Source organism: Xenopus laevis, chromosome 2L (genome assembly GCF_017654675.1).
Source record: "Xenopus laevis strain J_2021 chromosome 2L, Xenopus_laevis_v10.1, whole genome shotgun sequence".
NCBI lineage: Eukaryota > Metazoa > Chordata > Amphibia > Anura > Pipidae > Xenopus > Xenopus laevis.
In genome coordinates this window covers 158476471-158493069 of record NC_054373.1, presented here as the reverse complement: position 1 = coordinate 158493069, position 16599 = coordinate 158476471, and the positions used below count along the sequence as shown (strand labels likewise).

Here is a 16599-nt window from a genome sequence, read left to right as displayed (position 1 = left end):
GTGTTTCAAGAGTGAGAACCAGGAGTGCACAAAGAGACAGACTGCAACGGCAAGTAACAATATGAACCACTGGAAACTTTTCATTGATGAATATTGGAAAGCCGCTTAGGATGACATTTAGTTCAATGTGACACATTTTTACATCCCTCAAAACACTCACCTGGCATCGCATGGTAAATACTCGGCCAGAACTGCCCATTGTCCCTCTTCATCCAAACTCGCACTGTTCTGAAACAATCACAAAGAAATTCCATTATTCAATTTTTACTTAGATCAAACTGTAATGAAATACAACTCCTCCATTCCTAATGGTGTTCCGTATCAATATAAAGGCAAGAGGCTGTGTATTCTATTAGAGTTCATGGAGGAGGTTCATAGCCATATAAAGACACAAGGGCACAGGGTGAGGGTTTTTTTTAAAATGGTCATGGAACAACATGGTGACTATTAACATCATAAATGTATATTATTTATTTAAAACAAAACCTCACGCTGGAATGGAATATGTCATTGGAGCAAAGCTTGACCTTCCCTTTGTTACACAACATTGTTCAGTTTTGCAATAAATAAGGTGGGGATCCTCTGCACTACACATATGTGGCTGTGTGAAACCACGTTGCCCACACTGATCAGAAAACCCGAACAGGACAGCAAATAAATATTCAAATCATTATAAATGGACTGAGACACCTCCCACACTTGTTTTAGTCAGCCCCGCAGTTTGAGAACATATGCCCTAGGGCAGGGGTCGCCAACCTTTCCACTACAATTGCCCCACAGCAAATTATTTTTCAGGCCCCCAAAATGTCTAGAGGTTGACCTGTTTTACCAATATCTATTCAAACTGTATATGAATTAGGGTTTCATGGGGCCCCTATACCTCCTGGGCTCCCCTGCATTAGCAGTGTCCTCTTCCTCTGTAGTTACACCCCTGCAAAACCAAACCCAATTTCATAACCATTGCTGGTTCCTGAATCTAAGCTTCTAGTAGCTCTTTGTTCTGCTGCCCTGCATCTTCTCATGAAGCAGTTTTGCAGGGAAATAAAGATTCCTCATTAATATGGGTCACAGGAAACCATGAACAACTTGACAAATTTACCTTTAAAGCAAAGAAATGGAACCTCATGGGGGTGAGCAGAAGAGAATCGCCTGTGTTACCATTCAAAGAAACATTGCAAATATTGCCTTGTTTAATTGCTCCCAATGAATTTTTGCGGTAGCCAGCCAGATCCCACCAGACCCACGAGTAAACCGGCCCACTAGAGGGAGCGGCCTGTGCCCTAACTTGTACATAGCACACAAGTGAATCCAAGATTCGGTTCGGGATTCGGACTTTTTCAGCAGGATTCGGCCGAATCCTTCTGTCCGGCCGAACTGAATCCAAATCCTAATTTGCATATGCGGGAAATTAAGAGCCCCCCCTTCCCCAGCTGCTCTCTTACCTGCAGCGGGGAAGCAGAGTGTGTCGGCACAGGGTGGACAGTGGGCTGAGTCCAGTCGCTGGAGTGGGTGGGGTCTGGAGGAGTGGGAGGAGTCCAAGTGAGTAGTGGGCAGGGGCGGGAAGTGAGCGGTAGGATAGGGATCAGAGTGTGCTGGGCCCCTCTAAAGATTTTTTTGCAGGAGGACCGAGTGCACTCTAGTTACCCCTCTGTCTGGCATCTTGTGAGCTGTGCTCTGCACCCTGTGCCAGTCAATGCTATGTGCAATGTGCTCCCTGTATGAGTTCAATGAGGCAGTTTGTTTTCCTGCCATCACCACACTGATAGGCAAGTGCTTTTCTTCATTGCTGCCAATGGAATGCAGAACATGGAATCTATAATGTGTGGCAGTCAAGTCCATTTCCCCTACCCACTGTTTTCCTAAGCCAGTTTGGGAGCACATAGAAAGTAGTTCAGAACAACTGTTACCCAGCGTTGCAATTTGTATTCCATATCTGTGAGCGTTACATACACATTCTCTGGATTTCTCTACTGAAGGTCAGTCATTCACTTTCTGTACTTTTGTATTGTGCACTGTACAGTCACGACTACTGACAAACACTCCCACGTTTGGAAAAGGCCAAAGGCAGGAGGGATAAGGACACTGGGATCCTCAACGCTTTCACCATGAAAGATATGAATGTTAAAGGCAAAGTTTACCAACCAGCAACAAAACCGTATTAATCCAACTTTTCAGCGTTATGCCCTATGGTTGCTTTGGTCAGTGATAAAACAGAATTTAAACATCATTTGTTGTGTCAATATCCTATTCTGGTTTAAATGCTGTATTTGTGTGTGTGTAAATTCTTGGAGGACACCAAAGCTTTCAAATGGGGGTCACTGACACCATCTAAAAAAATGCTCCGTAAGGCTACACATGTATGGTTATTGCTTATCTTACTATTCAGGCCCTCTCTCCTATTCAAATTCTAGTCTCTTATTTAAATCACTGCATGGTTGCTAGGGTAAACTGGAGAGCTGCTGAATAAAAAGATAAATAACTAAAAAAAAAACACAAATAATAAAAACCAATTGCAAATTGTCTCAGAATATCAATCTCTTTACGCCATACTAAAAGTTAACTCAACCCTTTTAATCTGCCTCTGAAACTGATACATAAGGGAATACAGAGCTGTGAAATTGCACTTTGAGAACCGGGTTGAGCTCTGTTTTCACTCTTTGATAAATATACCTGCAATACTAAGTACTGAGCATGGTGGTGCAGAGGTTAATGTTGTTACCTGTGGTCCTAAGTTTGATTCCAGCCAGGGCAGTATGTGCAAGGAATTTGTATGGTTTCCCTGTGTCTGTGTGGGTTTCCTCTAGGTTCTCGGGTATCTTCCAGTTAGAGTCCTGCACCGGGTTGAGTAACCGCAGAATACCAGCAAAGTGGTCGGGTTTCAGGCAAAAAGTTCCCATTTCCCTGGGTGGTCTGTGGGTACCCAACAAAGTTACGGACTTGAACCCAATCCTGTAGATGTGGTAGTTTATTTCTATTTTTGTGAGGATTCAGAGCCGGAGTGACATCACTTCTGGCCCTAAGTGACGCCACTCCCGATTTTACATGTCCCCGGGTCGGATTATAAACTGGCCTACTGCCGGTCGGGGGGCTGGAAATTGTGGGTTGCGGGTCACGACGAGAAGCAGGTATGGGTCGGGTACGGGTATAAGAAAATGGACCCGCGCAGGATTCTACTTCCAGTTACAAGAACATACAGGCAGGTTAATTGACTCTTGAAAAAGGACCATAGTGTGTGCGATATTGCAAAGTGCTGTGGAATATATCTGCACTACAGAAATAATATCAACCCCCCTATGTTCCTTCTTACATACCTGCCTGTATATACTGGGGTGCGGGAGGGTACAAGCGCAAAAACAGGGAGAATACTCACACAATATAAAACTCTCAGTGCTACACAGCAGCAAGACAAGACTAGCAGTCTCTCCATGCCACCCCCATAGATAACAGAGTGGCACCATTACCATTAAGATGACACTTTCTTTGGGGAATATCACTGCAGTGGAGAATAAACTAGAACTGCACACGCATTCAGGGAAAGAGAACAACTTTGCAAATACGTTACAGATATTTACTTGTCTAAGGAAATATCCAGTTAAAATGAATTTGCATGGAGAGCTCCTCATATACAAAGGCAAACCTGTGTCCCTTTCCTACCAAACTGTACATCATTTCATAATTTAAAATACATTTTAAAATAACATTTTACCCTATTCACACAATTGTCTTTATATTCCCAGTGCAACATTATCCTGCCAGCCAGATTATATATATATAATTACATAGTGGTGGCTAGTGGCACGCATTAGCCTTATTAAACTCCAAGCATTCTGAATGGCCACATTGTTAGCACCCACTGTAACAGGAGAAGTCACATATAATTGATTTCCTTTGTGCTCTTATCTGTGGTTTAACTGAAATGAATTTATAAACACTGTGTGGATATGTTGTCACTTTCCGATGCATGATTAAATGAATACTTAACCTCTCACTCTCTAAGACAAACTATGAATAAACTACAGGGTATGGGACCTGTTATCCAGAATGCTCGGGACCTGGGGTTTTCCTGATAATGGATCTTTCTGTAATTTGGATCTTCATACCTTAAGTCTACTAGAAAATCATGTAAATATTAAATAAACCCAATAGGCTGGTTTAGCTTCCAATAAGGATTAATTATATCTTAGTTTGGATCAAGTACGAGGGACTGTTTTATTATTGTAGAGAAAAGGGAAATCATTTTTAAAAATGTGGATTATTTGGATAAAGTGGAGTCTAAAGCTGGCCATAGATGTTGAGATTTTTAAAAGATCAGATCCTGATCGTGAGACCACGATCTTCTCAGAACGTTCGTACGAATTTACCATCAACTAAAAAGACCAATTTTTGGGAGCTGCCTGCTTGGCCCTGCAAACATAGATACATTGCACTGGGACCAACAAAGATTTTTTGACCTGGCCGATCAATTTCCCGACAGATGTCGGCCGAAAAATCGTAAGATGTACGATCGTTCGAATACCACTAACCGCACGATAATTTCGAAGGATTGGTCGGGCTTCCCTAAAATCGGCCGTTCGGCAACAAGAATCGTCGCGTCTATGGGGAGCTTATGGGAGACGGCCTTTCTGTAAATCAGAGCTTTCTAGATAACAGGTTTCCAGATAATAGACCCCACACCTGTACAAAAAAAGCAGTGTCACATGGGTTTCATTAATAAAAAAAAATTATATAAAAAAAATTAAATGTACCCACTTTATCATGAGAATATTAGAAGTCATCACATGACTTCTATGTGGAATATCATTATATTTATGTTATGAACTGCCTTATATTTGACAATATATGTATACAGGTATTTATCAGAGGTGTGTTTAGAAGTCTCAGTCCATTAGCAGGACATATAGTAAAGGAATGCCACTCGCTTCCTTGAGATCTGTCCTACTACAAAAATAATGGGACGAGTTCTACCAAATTAGCCAAGTCCCTTGTGAGTACAATTGAGGTTTAGTATATGTTCTACTGACTGCAGAATTATACCCAGTGGTCTCCCAACAGAAAGTGTCAGTTGATGCTTAGGAGTTGCAGTTGAGCAGCAGCACACCATCCCTAGTAGAGACTTCTTCTAAACCCTGGCACCTAATGAAGTCGGAATACACACAGGAGCAAACACAAGAAATAAAGATGGCAGAATATGTAAGGAACCAGTAAAGTTTAAGCAGAGGCCATGATGGGTTCCTCAGATGATAGACAAGGTAAAAAAAAAAAGAATTTTTATTTCAAGTGTCTCATTCCAGACATTCCAAGCTAAAGCTGTCAGTGTAAGTATTGCAGAAACACCCTCAGGGGCCTATTAATGAACATTAGAATTTCTATTTTTTTTTTTTATGAAATAAATTTTTTTCTCAAACTTTCTGGGTTCTTTAATTACTCAAAAATGCTAAAAAAAAACAAAATGAAAAACCAATACACAATATCAGTAAATAAAAGCAATCTAGGTCCTATAGCAGTTAATGGGAGCTGCACTGATCCTATTGGACCATTTTTAGCCATTTCGACTTTTATAGGTTTTCAGACTTCTATTTTTTGGTAGTACTTGTCTGAAAAACTTGATTTTTTTGAGGTTTTCCTATTTTTTTATAGATCGTTCAGCTTTTTTTCATTCCTACCTTTTATATTCGGATATTTTAATAAATTACAAGGCATTCATGGCTTTAGAGAAAATGTAGATTAAAGGGGTTGTCCACCGTCCAACATTTTTAAGTTCAGTTGGTTTCAGTTCACCAGAAATAGAGACTATATTGAAGTGTAAAATTACATTTTTCACTTTTTTATGTCTTTCTGAAGCAGCTGTCGGGGGGGGGGGTCTCCGACCCTGTAAACTGTTCTAAATTGATACATTTTTTATCTTTGTCCCCGCTGAGCAGAATCCCTGAGTTTCATTACAGGCAGCTGTTAGAATTGATACAATAGTTGCTAATACTCCAGATGCTGCTGAGAAATGTATCTACTAATTTAGCAAATTGTAACAGTTCCAAATCTGCATCTGGATTACTGCCATATTGAAACACCAGAGACAAGAAAATTAAATTTAAGTAAAAATTTATGTTTTAAAGTCGTTTAAAAAAACAAAAAAAACTCAGAATGAATGAGCCTCCCTGAGTCACTATGATCATAATGCTTTCTGCTGCACCAGACCGAAGAAACGCAGCTGCCTTACAGCTACAACCCACTCAGTACAAGCCGATATAGGAGACAGCAAGGAATGAGGAGCAGCAAGGAGAAATAAGTCACTTCTTGTTTTTTGCAGAGCTGCACTTTCTGCCAGCTTTTCCTACAGCTGAAAAGTGCATCCTGTCTGACAAAGCATTTGAGAGCATTGGCCTTGAAAGTAACCTTGTAATACAGTAAGGAGGGAAATGGTTAAAAGCCCACGCAAACACGTGACCTTGTCGAGAAAAGTGCTGTGAACCCAACAGAATGTGCTGCAGCAGCTTCCCAAAGTAATATGTGCCAGCGCGAGGATTACATGCTGCCCGGGTCACCGTGTGCCAACTCTAAGGATCACAGGGCTTTTTGTCACCCTAAAAAAAATACAATATTGCACATTAAGGGGCAGATTTATCAAAATGTGAGATTAGATTTTGTTACAGAAAAATTCACCCACTTTCTATTCATTCCTATGTGATTTTTAGAAGTGTAGTTATCGATGGGTGAAAGTGAGAACTCAACATTTGATAAATTCGCTTCTAAAAATCCCATGGGAATGAACAGAAAGTGGGTGAATGTTTCTGTTCTCTAATCTCACTTTTTGATAAATCTGCCCCAATGGCCCACAAGGGGTGCTTTGCCCGTGGCTTGTGCCAAAAACATCAAGACGCATCAAAAAAGGTGCATAATAGGCCAAAAGAGTGAGTTACTAGTAAGTGTAAGCCTTAAAGGGATACTGTCATGGGAAAAAAATGTGACTTGTGCCTGCACTTTAGTAGAGAAATGCTTTCTGGCAGGCTGCTGTTTTTCCTTCTCAATGTAACTGAATGTGTCTCAGAGGAACATGGGTTTTTACCATTGAGTGTTGTTCTCAGATCTACCAGGCAGCTGTTATCTTGTGTTAGGGAGCTGTTATCTGGTTACCTTCCCATTGTTCGTTTGTTTGGCTGCTGGGGGGGAAAAGGGAGGGGTGATATCACTCCAACTTGCAGTACAGCAGTAAAGAGTGATTGAACTTTATCAGAGCACAAGTCACATGACTTGGGGCAGCTGGGAAATTGACAATATGTCTAGCCCCATGTCAGATTTCAAAACTGAATATAAAAAAATCTGTTTGCTCTTTTGAGAAATGGATTTCAGTGCAGAATTCTGCTGAAGCAGCACTATTTACTGATTCATATTGAAAAAATTTTTTTTTCCCATGACAGTATCCCTTTAATGCCACTTTCCCTATGAACTCCCAATAGCAGCACCTTAGTGGCACCGTGGGGATGTAAATCAAGCATGGGCCAATAAAAGCAGCTTACTGGCCCGTGTATGGGGCCCTTCCGATGGGCTCCCCCGATTGATATTGGGCAGGGTTAAGAATCCCGTTGGATCCGACCGCCCATACTCCTGCATTATAATCAGTCCAAAATCGCCAACCTCAAGGTGGTCATATTGGGGAGAGATCTCTGAAGGAATGGCCACCTTTAGTGAAATCTTTGTCTCTGCTTCATACAGAATATTTCCAAAGGAATAACTGTAATCATTTAATAAAATACTGGCTGCCATTTAGAAACCATGTGGAATATGAGGTTTTCATAGTAAAATTCAGTTTGGGCACAAGACATGGAAGCACTGTCCTAGCTTTTTCTTACAATTTCCACTTCGGGGAAATGAGTAGCTGCCACTTGTAGCTGTTAAGAAATTGGTTTCTGTTCAGCCAGTGGTCTCTTACACATTTATACACATGTATAGCTATTTACAAGCTAGACCTGACAATTATACATATATTTAAAATACAGAGGTGTCAGCCTCCCCAGACATAAATATAAGTGATTTCTGGCCATGCCCCAATTAATCCCAGACCGCACCTTACCTGTTACGTCCCCCTGTTACACGGGTGATCCCTGAAAGAACAGAACAGCTGACAGGTCTAAACACATTAAGCATGTAAGAGGCTTAGTTGGAGTTATATATATTTAACATGTTGGAAATGCATCTGTTGTAGCTCAAAAAAAGAAAAGGAAACCCCCATACCCTCCACTCAGGCCACCGTAAATCTCGGAGCAAGTAAAAAGAACACCCTAAAGTTGGCCATAGACGCAAAGATACCATCATAGGAAACAATGATTTGTACAATTTTCGGACTATTTCTGGAGTCACGACTGACATTTTTCGTTCCATGACGATTGGTCGTGCAGTCACAGGACGGGTTAAAAATTTATATTTATTTATATATCTGATAATATCAATGGGAGACTGTCACTACTATTTGTTGGACATAACTTTCATAGGAATGGCCCGAGCATCATGTGATTTTTTCTCTTTACTACTTTATATTAATCTGCATGGTTAGTTGCAGGTCGGAAGATTGGAACGGATGATTGTTTGTCCGAAATTGGCTAATAATCTGCAAGTCTGATGGCCAGCTGAAGAGTGTTGTTCCACGTCACTGGATCTCAATACGTAGCATTGGCAGCCCAATTCACAGCCAGTTTCTGACTCTGATTGGTGAGCAGGAATGAGCACAACAGAAATCTCCTCTTAGCGTCCACCACTTAGGTTAGGGCCCACCATACACACGGGCATTTGTTCCTGTGCCCCCCTGAACCTAATCTTTTGTATGTTTCACTGCTGAGGACCGCAGGAACAAACACAACCCAAACTTCCTAATCAGGTTGTACTCATTCAGGCTCCAGATGCATGAAGAATGAATGCAAAGGGGTTCAGCAACAAATGCCTCATGAGTAATGGGCCCTTTAACTTACATTTGGAAACAATCATTGTATGGACTTATCAAATATGGGATGTGAATTACTGTGCAAAAGACAAGTATTTGTGTGCCAGAAAACATGGCAGGCAATGGCTGCCAAATGAGTCCCTTGCAGGCCTGGACTGGCAATCTGTGGGTTCTGGCAAATGCCAGAGGGGCTGCTATAAGGTGCCATAGCCTTTTTGTGGGTAGATTGGGCCTCTGTGTACCTGAAATGCCAAGGCCTATTTTAATTCTCAGTCCAGACCTGGTCCCTTGGTATACAGGGGCTTCCTGATGGGCATCACTGGTGTTCACTGATTTGATATTCCTTTCTAATACTTTCTTTTTTAAAAGACCTGGTAAAGTTGTTGTACTGAAAAATTAACTCCTTTTAGATTCAGTAACAAAACATTCAAATTCTAAATTATTCGTTATGAAAAGTGAGCTCTAGCATTATAGCTGCTTCCACTACTACAAACCGGTTTATTTCTGGGCAGGGCTTACATGGGAAGAAACAATAACCTGGAATGATCCTTTTTATATAATCAGGTGATTGTAGGTGGTGGTGCTCACCAAATTCTAACCCCCCTTACCAGTAGAATCCCAGCCAAACTAAATCAATGCTCCTCCATTTTCATGTAGAACTTTTCTTTACAAAGCAGCACAATAGAAAGATCTGGAAATCTATGTTGTGACACCAGAGAAATCTAAAACAGGAACTAGAACTTGATGACCGGAGATTTCTGTTTTTCCCTGATGCTGAATAAAATGTGGTGAGAAAAAAAGGAAAAGGCATTATGTTGTGCTTAGTCATTTCCATGCAATATCTGCACTTGTCAGAGAGTAGGAAGGAGAGGGTAAAAGTCCATGGACACTCAACAATCAGATCAGCCAAGTCCTGGGAAACTGTCTTGTAGGGCTTCATGTCAACGTTAGCAGCCAACCAGATGTTTGCTTTCAGTATTCTAAATGAGCCAGACCAGTAAAAGCGAATAGAGGATTGGATACCCTGGTAAATATACAACCGAAGTTTATACTCCTATGTGCCCATATAGAATGCACATATTCCTAATGCAATAAAGGTGTTGGATCCATTATCCAGAAAGTTCCGAATTACGGAAAGACCATCTCCTATAGACTCCATTTTATCCAAATAATCCAGATTTTTAAAAATGATTTCCTTTTTTTCTCTGTAATAGTAAAATAGTAAAACAGTAAGATCCAATTAATCTTTCCTGGAAGCAATACCAGTTCCAAAGGGGTTTGAGGGGCACACACTCCTCCTCAATTGCTTGGGTGCACCTCCCGCAGTGTCCTTCCACACTGAGCCACAGGAATCAGAGAAGAGATGGGCAGCACGCCAGGATAAAGTAAAAATTGCCTTTATTTACATACAGCAGGGCTGGAAGCAATACCAGCCTGTTGTGTTTCTGTTGTCTAGTTGACTTAAGTTATGAAGATCTAAATTACAGAAAGATCAGTTATTCGGAAACCGCCAGGTCCCGAGCATTCTGGATAACAGGTCCCATACCTGTAAATGTAAGCATGTGAGCACATATGTAAAGGCACAATACATGTGATCACTCTCTTATAGTTTCCACTAGTCATAGCTGATGAGCTGCTGGAAGGACGCATGAGGAAAGAACAGAGATGAATAAAAAAAAAATTATAAACTGTACCTGCCCTCGCCTATCCTGATTGGTCCATGGAGCTTACTCCATGATTCTGCAAAGACACAGGCAGCCTCTATTCTGGCACGGTGGAGCTACATGAAGGCAATGAGTACATGGATGGGGATCCTTGCTTTGGGTGCTGGTACTACTTGCAGTTATATTCAATTCAGCAATTCAGCCCATTTTTGCTAGAGGGAGGGGCATTCCTGGTGAAAACATTGCCTCAGGTGGCAAAAGACTCCAACGTCAGTAGCCACATTTACAGTTATATTGTATTGTAGAAGGCACTAGTAAAGCACCTCCTTAAACCCTTCCCAAGTGTCAGTGAGGTAAGGGGCAGATAACTATAAAGAAAAAATAAAATGTAATATAAGCTTAATTTCACCAAAATATTAGACGTTCCAAATACAATCAATTACAAATTCTGTCCAGTTTCTAAAATAATAAAGTTAATCTTCAGTATCAACATCTCAGCATCTGTCTCTCTACATGCAGACACACGCAGGTGTCGGAGTCAGTTATTTGCTTAATACATTGTCTAGGGAGAAGGAGCAAACACTATCAAAATCTGACTCTGGCTCCTGCATAAAGAGAGGCAGATTTCGGGGGGGAATATGGGAATATGAAAGAGTAATTTACTCTTACTTACAGAATGTTTAACTGATTATATTTAGGAAGTTTTTTATTTCCACAAGATGACCATGTTCAATTTTCATGACTCCCCCCCCCCTTAAAGTTTTATCTGTAATTAGGGATGCACTGAATGCACTATTTTGGATTTGGCCAAACCGTGAATCCTTTGCGTAAGATTTGGCTGAATACCGAACCCTAATTTGCATATGCAAATTATGGATGGGAAGGGAAAAACATTTTTTACTTCCTTGTTTTATGACAAAAAGTCATGCGACTTCCCTCACCGCTCCTAATTTGCATATGCAAATTCGGATTTGGTTCGGCCGAATCCGAATCCTGCTGAAAAAGGCCGAATCCCGAACCAAATCCTGGATTTGGTGCATCCCTATCTGTAATTGAACTGCAGTTCAGAGCAGTATTAGTTATCCCTTTCGCTTCTCTGGATTTGATTTATGAAGTCCATTCTCCAGATCTGTTAATAATCTGACTTCTGCTACAGGGAGGCACATTTCTCAAGGGTTGAATTTCGAATTCATGAGAGTTTTTTTTTTTAAAACTCCCATAAACTGGAAATTCGACCATTCAAAATGTATTAATAAAATCGCATTTTCTCTGCTCGGACAAATTGAATCGGCCCAAAAACTCGAATCAAATTCAATTCGAATTCTAAAAACTCGAATTGAATTAAAATAACTCAAATGTCAGGAAGGCATTGATTCCTGGACCTTTCCCATTGACATACAGCAATTCGGCAGGTTTAAGGTGGCGAATGGTCGAATTTGAGTTCTTAAAGGGCCAGAGTATGATAAATGTTGAAATTTGAATTAAAACTCAAATCGAGTTTGCATAATTTACAATTCGAATTTGAGAGTTTTGACCGAAAAAAAACATTCGACCCTTAATAAATCTGCCACATAGTGTCAGGACCAGAGGTGCAGAAAATATACACAGCAGCAAAGATACTGCTTTCAACAGCAATTACTTTACCACATATCTTTGAAACCATTGAAAATGGCACTAATGAGTATTGGAAAGTTGCTTATATTACATTTTCTTTAAACCCTTCACCTCTAGATTAGCCAGGCAAAGATGAGATAAGACTAGTGTAGAATCCTAATAAGCAGTGCCGTAACTAGAGGGGGGCGGGCCCTGGTGCGTGATGCGCAGCTGGGCCCCGCCCCCCTCCATACACGGCGGATTCCAGTGGCGAGCGGGCTGCCGGGGGGCCCTGAAGGGGTGCGGGCCCTGGCCCGGCATAGTGTGTGGCATGTGGGTTGGCTTGTAGGTCAGCAAGTCTGGGTCGGGCATGGGTCTCCCGACCCGCGCAGGACTGTAACATATGCTACTGGTATTTGCAGCCATGACAGGCACGTTCTTTAAAAGCAAAAGAAAGGCTACACGGCCAAGTTCAGGTGCTTCATCTCAAAGAGTGTCGGCAGACAAGATGCCACGAGCCTTATGAAAAGGATCTTGGTGACAGAGGAGACAATGTTTTTATTCCGACACCTACTGGGGAGCATGCCATATTGACACACAAGCCTAATGTTTATCTGTCTCACTGTTGCTCAACTACACTCCTCACCAGGATCCCCAAACAGACTGTTGGTAAATCGATTCAACACCCCTGGAGTAATTGATACAGTTGCCCACCTTCTAATTAACTTCAATAATGAAGTGGGGGCAAATTAAAATATTTTGGCCCTGCACTACTAAACATGACAGGCCAAAGAACCTGCAATTGCACCACTGCCATAAAGGGACACATTTCTTTCCCCTGTGTATTTAAAGGGCACATACGTGTCAAGAATTGGCAATTGGCATATCTTCTAATGTTATCTTAATTTTGGATTCAGCAGAACCCCCGAATCCTTCGTGAAAGATTTGGCCGAATACCAAACTGAATCAAAGGGGAAAACGCGATTTCCCTCCCCGCCCCTAAACTTCGAAGTATGGGAAGATCATCTCCCATAGACTCTATTTTAAACAAATGTTTAAAAATTCTAAATGTTTCAAAATTCCTTTTTCTCTAAAATAATAAAGCAGTACCTTATACAGGTATGGGATCCATTATCCGGAAACCTGTAATCCAGAAAGCTAAGAATTACAGAAAGGCCATCTGCCATAGGCTCTATTATAATCAAATAATCCAAGTTTTAAGAAATGATTTCCTTTTTATCTGTAATAATAACACAGTACCTTGTACTAGATACAAACTAAGAGATAATTAATCCTTAAGGAGAGCAATTCCAGCCTATTGGGTTTAGTTAATGTTTAAATGATTTTCTAGTAGACTTAAGGTATGAAGATCCATATTATGGAAAGATCCGTTAAGGTCCTGAGCATTCTGGATAACAGGACCAATACCTGTAGATGATTCCAACGAAGATATAATTAATCCTTATAGTTGGGTTTATTTAATGCTTAAATAATATTTTAGCAAACTTAAGGTATAGAGATCCAAATTACAGAAATAGCTCTTATCCGGAAAATTCCAGGTCCCGAGCATTCTGGATTAATAGCCCCCATACCTGTACTATTTATCAATGGCTACCTGGCTGTGAGTGATATAAAAGCAGAAAAAAACAATGTCCTTTTTAATATATGATACTGTTACTATTCAGAATCTGTGTTATGGTTTATAAATAAGTTACTGTGCAGCCAGGCTCCTATTGTAGGGCTCATATTTACAAAGCAGATAACAGATAAGAAGTTTGGATACAATAGCTCTAGTAATGGAGATGAACACTATTCGCCGCGACTTTTAGGGTAAGGCCACACTAAGCGATAGCGCGGCGATTTGACTCGCCGCGACTATTCGCCGCGACTTTTAATCCTCAAGCGCTGGCGAAACTTTGGCGCTGGCGTCTATGGGAAATCGCGCAAAATCGCCAGCGTAAAAACACACGCGGCGATCTTTTTTCTATTGTCGCTCGAAATCGCCTAGCGAGGCGATTTCGAGCGACAATAGAAAAAAGATCGCCGCGTGTGTTTTTACGCAGCGATTCCCCATAGACGCCAGCGCTAAAGTTTCGCCAGCGCTTGAGGATTAAAAGTCGCGGCGAATAGTCGCGGCGAGTCAAATCGCCGCGCTATCGCTTAGTGTGGCCTTACCCTTAACAGTTATGGCTCCTTGCACACTTACACAATGAAATCCATTTCAAGGAAAGGTCATAATAAATCAGGAAAAACATTACTCGGGGCATTCTCCGTGAGCGATAAGAAACAGCATTTACACAAAGGGTTAACAGGTCTGATCAATTATACAGTAAGCCATTGCTACATAGCCCGTGCCAGGGTTCTACAGTTACAAGGTGGCAGCATTGCATCCCAAGCTCCTTTACTAATTCATCACAGTGTCAGAATCTGTCAGATACCCGGCACAATACAGCTTCAGTATAAGTCCATGGGCAAAGGAAATGTGCCCATACATTATTTGTATACACTTTGAACTTTCAGCCTATGACTCTTCAGCTGTTGTTGAACTACAATTTTCAGGGCCCCCTGTCTGTCTTTGTATATTAGCGGGTGCTGGGGGAAGGGGGGGTTGTACTCAAGCAACTGCTGATATCCTGGTTGCCAGGGTAGACTGATGCCAATGGGACTAACAGAAAAGAAACATAACAGAGATGAGAATTCTTAAAGAATAATGCCGTCCCCATTCTGTCCCTATCTCTGTCTACAAACTGCCTGTCACATTGGCATCTGTCCCACTTCTGCACATCATTACCCACAATGCTAAAGGCAGGGCTGATATGGGGGCAGTTAGAAGGGCTGGACTGTGACTTATGCCTATGCAGGTGCCATGGGACTGTGGGTGCCACAGAGAAGTATGGGTGTCATACCGAGTGCACCTTCCAAATGGCAAATTCTGGGCAGAACAATCAATTATCCTTAATAAATGAGACACAAAGTCTCCTGAAAACTAAGGATATCCTGTGATAGAGAACTACACAGATGGCACCCCTGTATGGGAAGAGTGTCACCCCTGTATGAGAAGAGTGGCGCCCCTGTATGGGAAGAGTGGCACCCCTGTAAGGGAAGAGTAGCACCCAGTATGAGAAGAGTGGAACCCCTGTATGGGAAGAGTGGCACCCCTGTATGGGATGAGTGGCACCCCTGTAAGGGAAGAGTGGCACCCAGTATGAGAAGAGTGGCACCCCTGTATGAGAAGAGTGGCACCTCTGTAATGGAAGAGTAGAACCCCACGCATAGAGTGTGCGACTTACCTGTCCTCGGAGACACTAATGAGCCCGTCCTCCTTGGGCACGATCACTGCCATGTTCACCACGTCCTGCGAGCCCTCCACCTTACTCAGCAAGACGGGCTTGCGAGTCAGGGGCTTGGGGTGGATCTCCGTTGCCATCCCCACAGCGGGGCTTTGCCGAGCAGGGTAACCGTGAGGCGGGGCCGGGCTGCAGCGTTAGCGAGAGGTTCGACCCACTGCCCATATGATGCACAACCCGCAGCAGCAGCACTGATAGCCCCTCTGGCAGCTGAGCGCATGCGTCACTTCTAGGAACGCCTTCTTCTACAGAGGGCTCCTGTTCATTGGCTGGAGGAGGAGGCCGGAGCGCTCATTGAGGGACAATCACCCCAAGGGAGGGCTGGGCACAGTCTGGCTTCTCCCATTCCGAAGCTGCTGGGGTTTAATATCATACGCACAGACCCCACAGCTCCAGTAGTACAGCCCGTCTGTGTCATTTCTGCTAACATGCAGCAATCTAGTGTCAATAATGTAAAATAACTCCCTAGCGCTACATTCCCTTTTTGTAGCATTTACGTTTATTATTGATTGATTGTTCACATTTCCATTAACTATTAGTATAATATACAGACTGATATTTTCTGACAGAATTTGCAATTGCTTTTCATTTTTTATTATTTGTCTTTTTTGAGTTATTTAGCTTTTTATTCAGCAACTCTCCGGTTTGCACCAATCTGGTTGTTAGGGTCCAGATTCCCCTAGCAACCATTCACTTATTTAAATAAGAGACTGGAAATAAATAGGAGAAACCTGAATAATAAAAAGTAGGCAATAACAATACATTTGTGGCCTTACAGAGCACTTCCTCTGTAAAACAGTCAGAAAAAGCTGACTAAAGAACTATAAAAAAATAAACATTGAAGACCAATTGAAAAGTTGCTTAGAACTGGCCATTCTATAACATACTACGAGTTAACTTGAAGGTTTACCACCCCTTTAAGTCGTTATATCGCAGGAGCAGGGGCAGTTCTGCTCTGGTGAACTGAGTTGAACTTTATTTTAACCACAGAGATGGTGTAAATCCCAAAGAGCAGCTCGTGTCTAGGAAACATACCATGAGGTCAATTTCTCAGGGTAAAAATACA

General features: G+C 41.8%; 1 protein-coding gene across 1 annotated transcript in view; it reads right to left on the bottom strand.

Annotated features, from left to right (window-relative positions):
- The window catches only part of wdfy2.L (WD repeat and FYVE domain containing 2 L homeolog), a 42027-nt gene extending 26261 nt beyond the window's left edge, over window positions 1-15766 (bottom strand). The window contains exons 1-2 of the mRNA XM_018247609.2: window positions 15477-15766; window positions 161-228 (exon numbers count right to left, since the gene is read on the bottom strand). Coding sequence (XP_018103098.1) covers window positions 161-228; window positions 15477-15613 — 205 coding nt within the window. The 5' untranslated portion in view covers window positions 15614-15766. The remainder of the gene's footprint in view (window positions 1-160; window positions 229-15476) is intronic.
- Between the last annotated feature and the right edge of the window lie 833 nt (window positions 15767-16599).